This window comes from Ricinus communis, chromosome 3 (assembly GCF_019578655.1).
Source record: "Ricinus communis isolate WT05 ecotype wild-type chromosome 3, ASM1957865v1, whole genome shotgun sequence".
NCBI lineage: Eukaryota > Viridiplantae > Streptophyta > Magnoliopsida > Malpighiales > Euphorbiaceae > Ricinus > Ricinus communis.
In genome coordinates this window covers 2,988,268-3,000,732 of record NC_063258.1, presented here as the reverse complement: position 1 = coordinate 3,000,732, position 12,465 = coordinate 2,988,268, and the positions used below count along the sequence as shown (strand labels likewise).

Below are 12,465 nucleotides of genomic sequence, written 5' to 3'. Positions count from 1 at the left end.
AAAATCTTACTATCAAACAAAATCTTACTCTATTTAATATATATATATATATATATATATTTCTTTTTTCTATACATCCAAGGGATTCTCTTCCTATATTTTCTATTTTAGTAAAAAAATTTCAGTAAATAGCAGTATCATGGATAGGGAACTATATTAGTGACCTACCTAATTTTATTGTAGAAATTTTCAGGATCAATGATTGGACCATGCAAACTGGAAAGACCTTTTCTTGGATAAAGCAAGAGATTACTCGTTCCATTTTCGTATCGCTCATGATATATATAATAACTTGGGCATCCATTTCAAATGCATATCCCGTTTTTGCACAGCAGGGTTATGAAAATCCGCGCGAAGCCACTGGCCGTATTGTGTGTGCCAATTGTCATTTAGCTAATAAACCCGTGGATATTGAAGTTCCACAAGTGGTACTTTCTGATACTGTATTTGAAGCAGTCATTCGAATTCCTTATGATATGCAACTGAAACAAGTTCTTGCTAATGGTAAAAAGGGGGCTTTGAATGTGGGGGCTGTTCTTATTTTACGTGAGGGGTTTGAATTAGCCCCTCCTAATCGTATTTCGCCAGAGATGAAAGAAAAGATGGGAAATCTGTCTTTTCAGAGTTATCGCCCCACAAAAAAAAAAAAAATTCTTGTGATAGGTCCTGTTCCTGGTAAAAAATATAGTGAAATACCTTTCCTATTCTTTCTTCGGACCCCGCCACTAAGAAAGATGTTCACTTTTTAAAATATCCCATATATATAGGCGGAAACAGGGGAAGGGGTCAGATTTATCCCGATAGGAGCAAGAGTAACAATACGGTTTATAATGCTACAACAGTAGGTATAGTAAGCAAAATCATACGAAAAGAAAAGGGGGGGTACGAAATAACCATAACGGATGCGTCAGAGGGACGTCAAGTGATTGATATTATACCTCCAGGACCAGAACTTCTTGTTTCAGAAGGCGAATCCATCAAACTTGATCAACCATTAATGAGTAATCCTAATGTGGGTGGATTTGGTTAGGGGGATTCAGAAATAGTACTTCAAGACCCATTACGTGCCCAAGGCCTTTTGTTCTTCTTGGTGTCGGTTATTTTGGCACAAATCTTTTTGGTTCTTAAAAAGAAACAGTTTGAGAAGGTTCAATTGTCCGAAATGAATTTCTAGATTTGTAAATTTATCAACATCAAGTTCTTAAAATGAATAACAGTTGGTAATTATATATGATAAAAAAAATGAAAAGCTCTTTGCTTTATAAAAATTAAAAAAAAAATTATACCAGATTTTTTGAATTATTTGTACCGCATTTCTAGTCATAATATGTATATTGGTAAGAAGACTATTTGACTTTATCCCCTTTTTTGTATTTTTTGAATCTAATTTTTTTGAATCTAAATAAAACAGGAGCGGTGTGATTATCTTATTATTGTCCGATTTAATTGTCATAGAGTGCATCAATAGCTTTTTTCTATTCTAATAGAATCCCATTTGACTAGATACTAAGCATAAGATAAGTAAGCGGAAAAGCAAAGGCTAAATGAGGGAGAACAAAGGATTCTAGGAAGTATTATTTTTTTTTATTCGTCTTCCTAGTCTTCGACATAAGAAAAGGAATTTGCCACATCCCTTTCTTGTGTCAAAATAATAACGATTCTTGATCCCATTCCTCAAAGATTACTATTCTTAGCTTCTGTTTTTTCTAGGTTTATCATAACTTCCTTTTCAATTTTATACGTATAAAATACGAATAAAGTATTATGATTATTATGGACCCCTCGGCCTCGAATCAGACAGATGAAGGAACGGGAAGACCTAGGATGTAGAAGAGCATAACATGAGTGATTCAACAGATTTTGATTCCTATATATCCACTCATGTAGTACTTTTTTTCATTTTACGATATATAAGATCCATCTATATATATATCATCATCTACACCCAGAAAGCCGTATGCTTTGGAAGAAGCTTGTACAATTTGGAAAGAGGTTTTGATTGATAAAAAAGAAGAATCTACTTCAACCGATATGCCCTTAGGCACGGCCATACATAAATAGAAATCACATTTGAAAAGGGTGGACAATTAGATAGAGCTGCAGGTGCTGTAACGAAACTGATTGCAAAAGAGGGAAAATCGGCCACATTAAAATTACCTTCTGGGGAGGTTCATTTAATATCCAAAAACCGCTCAGCAACAGTCGGACAAGTAGGGAATACTGGGGTGAACCAGAAAAGTTTAGGTAGAGCCGGATCTAAATGTTGGCTGGGTAAGCATCCTGTAGTAAGAGGAGTAGTTATGAACCCTGCAGACCATCCCCATGGGGGTGGTGAAGGGAGGCCCCCAATTGGTAGAAAAAAAACCCGCAACCCCTTGGGGTTATCCTGCACTTGGAAGAAGAAGTAGAAAAAGGAATAAATATAGTGATAATTTGATTCTTCGTCGCCGTAGTAAATAGGAGAAAAAATAGAATTTGTTTCTTCATCTTTTCAAAATAAATAAAAAAAATAGGAGAAATTTACTGTGACACGTTCACTAAAAAAAATCCTTTTGTAGCAAATCATTTATTAAAAAAAAAAAATAAGCTTAACACAAAAGCAGAAAAAGAAATAATAGTAACGTGGTCCCGAGTATCTACCATTATACCCACAATGATCAGCCATACTATTGCTATCCATAATGGAAAGGAGCATTTACCTATTTATATAACAGATCGTATGGTGGGCCATAAATTAGGAGAATTTGCACCTATTCTAATTTTCCGGGGATATGCAAAAAATGATAGTAAATCTCGTCGTTAATTCGTTAATCTTAATTCCTAAATAATTAATATTTAAAATTAATAAAATGAATATTTCATTTTAAATTTAAATAAATATTTAAATATTAAATAAAAAATGAATATTAATATTATTAAATAAAAATATTAATATTATTAAATAAAAATATTAATATTATTAAATAAAAAAGATTGAAATTAATATTAAATAAAATTAATAAAATTAATATTAAATATAAATAAAAAAAGAAAATTTCAATTTAATTAAAAATTTTCTTTCATTTTAAAAGTTTCATTTAAATTGAAAAGGAAAATATAGATATTTGAATAGTGAATAGTATTTTGTAATTTAGATTTAGAGTAATAGTAATTTAGAATTAAAGATATGTATATTTATTAGTTTCATTTTACAATTTAAATTTTTTTCTGACTTTTCTCGTTCATTAAAATTATTACTTTATTTATGACATTAAAAAAAAAAGAGGTTAATAAATCTTATGATAAATAAAAGAAAGAAAAAGAGAGATCCATATACGGAAGTATATGCTTTAGGCCAACATATATGTATGTACACTCACAAAGCACGAAGAATAATTGATCAGATTTGTGGACGTTCTTATGAAGAAGCACTTATGATACTCGAGCTTATGCCTTATCGAGCATGTTATCCCATTTTAAAATTAATTTATTCTGCAGCAGCAAACGCTCGCCACAATATGGGTTTCAACGAAGCCAATTTAATCATTAGTAAAGCCGAAGTCAACGAAGGTGCTACTGTGAAAAAATTAAAACCTCAAGCTCGAGGGTGGGGTTATCTGATAAAAAGATTGACCTGTCATATAACTATTGTATTAAAAAATATATCTTTATATGAAGAATATGAAGAATATAACATATGCTTAAAAAACCGGGGGTGGATAAAAAAAACGAAATCTACATATGCGACATTTCATGATATGTATAGTAAGTAGTGGGGAATTATGGGACAAAAAATAAATCCACTAGGTTTCCGACTTGGTACAACCCAAAGTCATTATTCTCTTTGGTTTGCTTAACCAAAAAATTACTTTGAGGGTCTACAAGAAGATCAAAAAATAAGAAACTGTATCAAGAATTATGTAAAAAATAATACAAAAGTATCTTATGGTGTTGAGGGAATTGCATGTATAGAGATTCAAAAAAGAATTGATGTGATTCAAGTAATAATATATATGGGATTCACAAAATTAATAATAGAAAGTAAACCTAAACGAATCGAGAAATTACAGATAAATGTACAAAAAGAACTAAATTGTGTGAACCGAAAACTCAATATTGCTATTACAAGAATTTCAAACCCTTATGGGCACCTAATATTCTTGCAATTTATAGCCCAGGACAATTAAAGAATAGAGTTTCATTTCGCGAAAGCAATGAAGAAAGCTATTGAATTAAGCGGGCAGTGGATACAAAAGGAATTCAAGTACAAATTGTGGGGCGTCTTGACGGAAAAGAAATTGCACGCTTCGAATGGATTAGAGAGGGTAGGGTTCCTCTACAAACCATTCGGGCTAAAATTTATTATTGTTCATATACAGTTAGAACCATTTATGGGGTATTAGGCATAAAAATTTGGACATTTCTAGATAAAAAATAATAAACCCTTACTTGACTTGTCTTTACATTCTATCTGTTGATAAAACAAAAATGACAAACTCTTTGATTCTTTTTTTTATTATTAAAAAAAAAGAATCAATTCGAATTATATTTCTGTAGGGTTGAATAAAATAAAAAATTCGATTGATAATTTGATATAATTGCTATGCTTAGTGTGTGACTCGTTGGTTTTTTAGGTTCAGGATTAAAAAAAAGACTGACTCATACTATGAACTAATAAGTATAAATATACAATTAATAACCAAATACAACTAATAACCAACCCATCGCTTTGCATTATCTAGATCCAAGGAAACATTCAAGATATGATATATTGCTCATATTTTTATTTATTATTGGAGCAATTAAAATCCTTTTTGCACAAACAAAACAAAAAACAAAAGAAAAACCAATCTGATTTGATTAGGAGTTGTAAATCAAAATAAAAATTATGCGGATAAATGGAAGGGTGAAAGAAAGAGAGAAAAAAATATCAATGATCTATGATTCCGATATGTAAGGTCTATGAATCATCAGATAAAGGCTAATGTACTAAAGCATCAATACCAATTGATCTATAATGAAACTAATTCATTCATAAAACAAAAAATGAAGAGCCTCGAGCCAATAAAGACTGAGAAGATTGACTCAAGAACAAATCAAATTAGAGGCTCCATTGTAAAATTAAGACCTAACCATTAATGGAGAAGCGATGGGAACGAAGGAACCTGTAAATACATAAGATTTTATTGAAAACAAATCTTAATGATTTATTGGGAGGATAGCGAAAGGAACCAAAAGACAATCCATTTATTCTGAAGGATCGTGGATTAGCTCTATAAAACAAATAAAATAAATATTGAAAGAGTAGATATTCGCCCGCGAAATTTTTTAGATTATTGGATTTCTAAATTTTATCGATCCGATATCATAATTATAAGATATATATATATATATATATATATATATATATATATATATATATATACCAATTTCTATTTCTATTCTAATAATCTAATAAAATAGAAAATAATCTAATAAATAGATTAGATTAAGTAAATAAATTAAGTGAAATCTCAAAGAATCCCATGATTTAGTATATTATTCATCAAACACATATATATACATTTCATTCGCGAGGAGCTGGATGAGAAGAAACTCTCATGTCCGGTTCTGTAGTAGAGATGGAATTGAGAAACAACCATCAACTATAACCCAAAAAGAACCCGATTCCGTAAACAACATAGAGGAAGAATGAAAGGAATAGCTTTTCGAGGTAATCGTATTTGTTTCGGCAAATATGCTCTTCAGGCACTTGAACCCGCTTGTATTACATCTAGACAAATAGAAGCGGGACGATGGGCAATGACACGAAATGCACGCCGCGGTGGAAAAATATGGGTATGCATATTTCCCGACAAACCAGTTACTTTAAGACCTACGGAAATACGTATGGGTTCGGGGAAAGGATCTCCTGAATATTGGGTGGTTGTCGTTAAACCAAGTAGAATACTTTATGAAATGAGTGAGTAGTAGAAAATATAGCAAGAAGGGCTATTTCAATAGCAGCATCAAAAATGCCTATACAAACTCAATTCATTATTTCGGGATAGGAATATAGAACTAAAGGAAAAAGACTTTTGTTTTGGGGTGCTAAAATAAATCGAAAGTTTTTTTTTGTTTTGGACAAACAATATATCTTTTTTTCCTTTGCATTAAAATAACAGATAAAAAAAATGATATGATCCAATCTCAGACCCATTTGAATGTAGCAGATAACAGCGGACCCCGAGAATTAATGTGTATTCGAATCATATGGACTAGTAATCACCGATATGCTCATATTGGTGACGTTATTGTTGCTGTGATCAAGGTAGCGGCACCAAATTCACCTCTAGAAAGATCAGAAGTAATCAGAGCTGTAATTGTACGTACTTGTAAAGAACTCAAACGTGATAACTATATGATAATACGATATGATGACAATGCTGCAGTTGTCATTGATCAAGAAGGAAATCCAAAGGGAACTCGAATTTTTGGTGCAATCGCCCGAGAATTGAGACAGTTAAATTTTACTAAAATAGTTTCATTAGCGCCTGAAGTATTATAAAATAAAAAATTCTAAATAAAATAGAAGATAATACCATTTAAAATTAAGATGAGACCATGATACAGTTCTAGTATATAGTTATAGTATTTTTTATATAGTTTTTATTGTATAGTGATAGTATTTGAATAAAAATGAAATAGAATTTCATTAGTAAATTGTGTTTCACGCATATACCTTTAATAAAATAAGTAATTCAAAAAAAAAAAAGAAAAAAAAAAGTATGTTGATTATATCAAAACTAGAGAGAAATCAAAAATTTAGTTTATCATGGGCAGGGATCCTATTGCTGAGATAATAACCTCTATACGAAATGCTGACATGAATAGAAAAGGAACCGTTCGAATAGCATTCACTAACATCACCGAAAACATTATTAAAATACTTTTACGAGAAGGTTTTATTGAAAATGTCATGAAACACCAGGAAGGCAACAAAAAAATTTTGGTTTTAACCCTACGACATAGAAGGAAGAGGAAGGGACCCTATAGAACTAGTCTAAATTTAAAACGGATTAGCCGACCTGGTCTACGAATCTATTCTAACTATCAAAAAACTCCTAGAATTTTGGGCGGGATGGGTATTGTAATTCTTTCTACTTCTCGGGGTATAATGACTGACCGAGAAGCTCGACTAGAAAGAATCGGTGGAGAAATCTTGTGTTATATATGGTAATCTTTCGGATATCCGAATTGTATCCCAACTTTTTATTTGTGAAAAAAAAAAGAGAAAGAAGCGGTTTCTAATATCATTCCTATTACATTAATTGATACTTGAAGGGGATTTTAGTTGGAATAAAAGAACAAAAAATGGATTCAATTTGGGAAGGTTAATTTTCTGAATCACTTTTTCAATAATATGTTCCAAGTTCCTTTAGATAATGAAGATCTGGTTTTAGGTTATGCTTCAGGAAGGATCCAACATAGTTTTTTTATACCTATACTGCTCAGAAATAGTGTTAAGTATTTAGAATTCGACCAAAGCACTTCTAATTTATAGACTCCGTAACAAACAAAGATTTGAATGATTAGTCAGTTTCTTTTTTTTTTTTTAACTTAAGAAGTCCTTTCATTTCATCACTTTCAAGGGATACAATTCACGATTTCAAAGTTTAAAGAAACTTATTTTCTTCCAAAAAAGTATGTATATTCAAAATTTAAGGGACGACAAATATGAAAATAAGAGCTTTTGTTCGTAAAATTTGTGAAAAATGTCGACTGATATGTAGACGGGGGCAAATTATAGTAATTTGCTTTAACCCGAGACATAAACAAAGACAAGGATAATCTTGTTAAGCGGAAACGCTCTAAAGGATCTGATGTACAAATAAAAAAATGTATAAATAAAAAAAAGGATCTATTTTGACATGAAATGGATATATCCATAGACCCCTGACTTATATTTATGAGATAATAAAATATGGAAAAACCTTTACCAAGAATTGGTTCACGTAGGAATGGACGTATTGGTTCACGTAAGAGTGCGCATAAAATACCAAAAGGAGTTATTCATGTTCAAGCAAGTTTCAACAATACTATTGTGACCGTTACAGATGTACGGGGTCGAGTGATTTCTTGGTCCTCCGCCGGCACTTGTGGATTCAGGGGCACAAGAAGTGGAACACCATTTGCAGATCAAACCGCAGCAGGAAATGCTATTCGAACAGTAGTGGATCAAGGTATGCAACGGGCAGAAGTCATGATAAAAGGTCCTAGTCTCGGGCGAGATGCAGCATTAAGAGCTATTCGCAGAAGTGGTATATTATTAAGCTTCGTCCGGGATGTAACCCCTATGCCACATAATGGCTGCAGGCCCTCTAAAAAAAGGCGTGTGTAAATATAAATATTGAAGAGATTTCAAGAGATAAGAGAAATAAATAATTCAATGATTTCAATATTATTATGATTCGAGAGAAAGTAACAATATCTACTCGGACACTGCAGTGGAAATGTGTTGAATCAAAAACTGAAAATAAGCGTCTTTTTTATGGACACTTTATTCTGTCACCACTTATGAAAGGCCAAGCCGTCACAATAGGCATTGCGACGCGAAGAGCTTTGCTTGGAGAAATCGAAGGAACATGTATCACACGTGCAAAATCTGAGAAAATACCACACGAATTTTCGACTATAGCAGGTATTCAAGAATCAATACATGAAATTTTAATGAATTTGAAAGAAATTGTATTGAGAAGCAATTTGTATGGAACTTGTGACGCGTCTATTTGTGTCAAGGGTCCTGGATATATAACTGCTCAAGACATCATTTTACCACCTTTTGTAGAAATCATTGATAATACACAACATATCGCTAGCCTAACGGAACCAATTGATTTGTGTATTGGATTACAAATCGAGAGAAATCACGGCTATCGTATAAAACCGACAAATAACTTTCACGTGGGAAGTTATCCTATAGATGCTGTATTTATGCCTGTTCGAAATGCGAATCATAGTGTTCATTCTTATGGAAATGGGAATGAAAAGCAAGAGATACTTTTTCTCGAAATATGGACAAATGGGAGTTTTAACTCCTAAAGAAGCACTTCATGAAGCCTCTCGGAATTTGATTGATTTATTTATTCCTTTTCTACATGCAGAAGAAGAAAACTTCCATTTAGAAAAAAATCAACACAAGGTTACTTTACCTCTTTTTACCTTTTATGATAGATTGACTAAATTAAGAAAAAATCAAAACGAAATAAGATTAAAATACGTTTTTATTGACCAATCAGAATTGACTCCTAAGATCTACAATTGCCTCAAAAGATCCAATATACATACATTATCAGACCTTTTGAATAAGAGTCAAGAAGATCTTATGAAAATTGAACATTTTCGTATAGACGATGTAAAACATATATTGGGTATTCTAGAAATAGAAAAAAAATTCTTAATCCTATGATTCAACAGTTTTCTTTGAAGATGATGATACGAAAAAAGAAAAATCCAAAAACTCTTCTTTGAAAACTCTTCTTTGTGGTTATAATGCCAAAATATCAACTGTTGTTTTCGTTATTATTGATAGGAATTTTCTTGTTAAGATCCTATAAATCGATTGAAACCTCAGATTCATATTAGAACCACGATGACTTAATAAAAACTTCAAACTAAGTCCAAAGATTCCCTGAGTAAGAACCATTGTACCATCACTTATTCACTGAATAAATATGATGAGTAAAAATTCAAAGAAAGGTTTGTCCTTTGATCAAACATAGAAAAAGAGGAGGAAAAATCTTTCAATTTATACCTTCTAATTCTTTGAAATTTTTTGGAATCCGGTCACGGGATCTGAATATTAAGTATGAATCATAGTTCTAATACTTCATAATCTATTTCATATATTCCGTGCTCCAGATACTAAAATAAATAACTAACGAGGTAAAAAATCATCTCTATCAAGACGACAGGCCCACTCTCTGTACTATCAATAGGATCAATTATAACAAGTCGCACACTTATATTCCAGAAATACAGAAAGAAAGAAATTTCACGATCGAACTACCAAAATAGAATCAAAAATCCGAGACCAAGCCAAAATGCTTCTTTTGTATTGAAAAACTAGGACTTAGCGGTTCTTGTAAATCTAATTCATTGAGATTCCGTCTAGTAAAACGGAAGAATTATAAATCTCCAAAATAATAGATAGGAATACCGCAAATAAAGCCATTGCGACACCCATTAAAGGAGTAGTTCCCCATCCAGGAGCTACTTTACCATATTCCGAATTCAATGGTTTCAATAAATCCCCTACAACAGTTCGTCTTGGACCAGATCTAGAACTACCCTCTACGCTTTGTGTAGCCATAAATCCTATTTGTATTAATTGAGATCTGTTGACTTTGTATACCATTCCGTTGTAAATAAATTATCTTATCATAGATCCATTGTGGTCTTGAAATTAAATTATATAATAATGGAAACAGCAACCCTAGTCGCCATCTTTGTATCTGGTTTCCTTGTAAGTTTTACTGGGTATGCCTTATATACTGCTTTTGGGCAACCCTCTCAACAACTAAGAGATCCATTCGAGGAACACGAGGACTAGTTGAAGTAAAGAGCCTCCCAATATTGGGAGGCTCTTTACTTCAATTAAGATAACGAAAAATCATTTTATCTTTTTAGTTGGAACTTTAGGTGGTTCGCAAAAAAAGATAGCGAAAAAAATGATTCCTAAAGTTGAGACTAAAAGGAATGTATAAACCAATGCTTCCATAAATTCAATCGTGGTTTACAATTATAGCTTCCATACCTACTTATTTGAAATCGTCTCCTGGATAAAAAAAAGAACAAGATTCAAAGAAAGGACGGCAATTCAAATTCAGATATCTCTAGTACCTTGTGTCAAATTACACAAAGAAAATAGAATAAAGGCAGAAAGTACGAGATATCAAATATTGTATCAGACTACCTGTCTTCTTGTAGTCGGATCTCCAATTTTTTGGAATGCTCCAAATTCCACTTGAACGTCTAAATCTGGATCAATGCCAGCAAAAACATCTCTAAACAAAGTTGAGGACCATGCCAAATGTATCAAAAAAAAAAGAGTAGAGCGAACGAAGCATGTCCAAAAGTAAACCAACCCCTTGGACTGCTACGAAAAACACCATCGGATTTCAAAGTAGCGCGACCTAATTCAAAAATTTCACCCAATTGAGCGCGTCTAGCATATTTTTTCACAGTAGCAGGATCACTATAACGGACTCCATTTAGTTCGCCACCATAGAACTCAATGGTTACACCTACTTGTTCGACACTATACTTTGACTCTGCCCTTCGAAAAGGAATATCGGCTCTAACAATTCCATCTCCGTCTAGCAAAACAACTGGAAATGTTTCAAAAAAAATAGGCATACGACGTTCAAAAAGCTCACGCCCTTCTTTATCTCTAAAGATAGGATGTCCTAACCACCCAAAAGCTATTCCATCTCCATTGTCCATTGAGCCTGCTCTGAACAATCCACCTTTTGCCGGATTATTGCCGATATAATCATAAAAAGCTAATTTTTCTAGAATTTTAGACCAAGCTTCAGATAAACTTTGATTTTCGGCCAGCCCAGCACTAACTCTTCGATATATTTCTTGCTGGAAGTATCCTTGATCCCATTGATAACGAGTGGGACCAAATAATTCAATCGGAGTAGTTGCTGAACCATACCACATAGTTCCAGCAACAACAAAAGCTGCAAAAAAGACAGCAGCGATACTACTGGAAAGGACAGTTTCAATATTTCCGATACGTAATCCTTTGTATAAACGTTGGGGTGGACGCACACTAAGATGGAATAGGCCCGCTAATATACCCAATGTACCCGCTGCAATATGATGAGAGGCTATTCCTCCCGGAACAAAAGGATCAAACCCTTCCACACCCCATGTTGGACTTACGGGTTGTACCTTTCCAGTTAGTCCATAAGGATCGGACACCCATATTCCAGGACCATACAACCCGGTTACATGAAAAGCGTCAAACCCAAAGCAAGCCACCCCTGAGAGAAATAAATGAATTCCAAAGATCTTTGGTAAATCCAAAGAAGGTTTTCCTGTACGTTCATCGCAAAATATTTCTAGATCCCAATACACCCAATGCCAAATAGCTGCCAAGAAGCACAAGCCAGAAAACACAATATGCGCCCCAGCCACGCCTTCAAAACTCCAAATACCCGGATTCGTTATAGTTCCTTCTATGATACTCCAACCACCCCATGAATTGGTTATTCCTAAACGAGTCATGAAGGGTATAACGAACATACCTTGTCTCCACATTGGATCGAGAACGGGGTCAGAGGGATCAAAAACTGCTAATTCATAAAGAGCCATCGAACCGGCCCAACTAGCAACTAAAGCTGTATGCATTATATGGACAGACAGCAAACGACCAGGATCATTTAATACGATAGTATGAACATGATACCAAGGCAAACCCATGGAAATACCCCTTTA

At 33.2% G+C, this 12,465-nt stretch overlaps 1 protein-coding gene and 4 pseudogenes across 1 annotated transcript; 4 read left to right on the top strand and 1 right to left on the bottom strand.

The window, feature by feature from the left end:
* The first annotated feature begins 174 nt into the window (after positions 1–174).
* Positions 175–1,386, top strand: LOC125369426 (annotated as a pseudogene).
* Positions 1,387–2,011: 625 nt separating this feature from the next.
* LOC125369424 lies at positions 2,012–2,512 on the top strand (annotated as a pseudogene).
* Positions 2,513–7,781: 5,269 nt separating this feature from the next.
* Positions 7,782–8,378, top strand: LOC125369425 (30S ribosomal protein S11, chloroplastic-like). Its single transcript, XM_048371624.1, has one exon. It carries the CDS (start codon positions 7,943–7,945, stop codon positions 8,357–8,359), a length of 417 nt encoding a protein of 138 aa, XP_048227581.1. The 5' UTR covers positions 7,782–7,942; the 3' UTR covers positions 8,360–8,378.
* A 16-nt stretch (positions 8,379–8,394) lies between these two features.
* On the top strand, positions 8,395–9,427 carry LOC125369460 (annotated as a pseudogene).
* A 1,044-nt stretch (positions 9,428–10,471) lies between these two features.
* On the bottom strand, positions 10,472–12,465 carry LOC125369423 (annotated as a pseudogene).

Excerpts from the sequence above, each read along its gene's own strand:
- LOC125369425 (XM_048371624.1), top strand. The coding sequence starts at position 7,943 with ATGGAAAAACCTTTACCAAGAATTGGTTCACGTAGGAATGGACGTATT.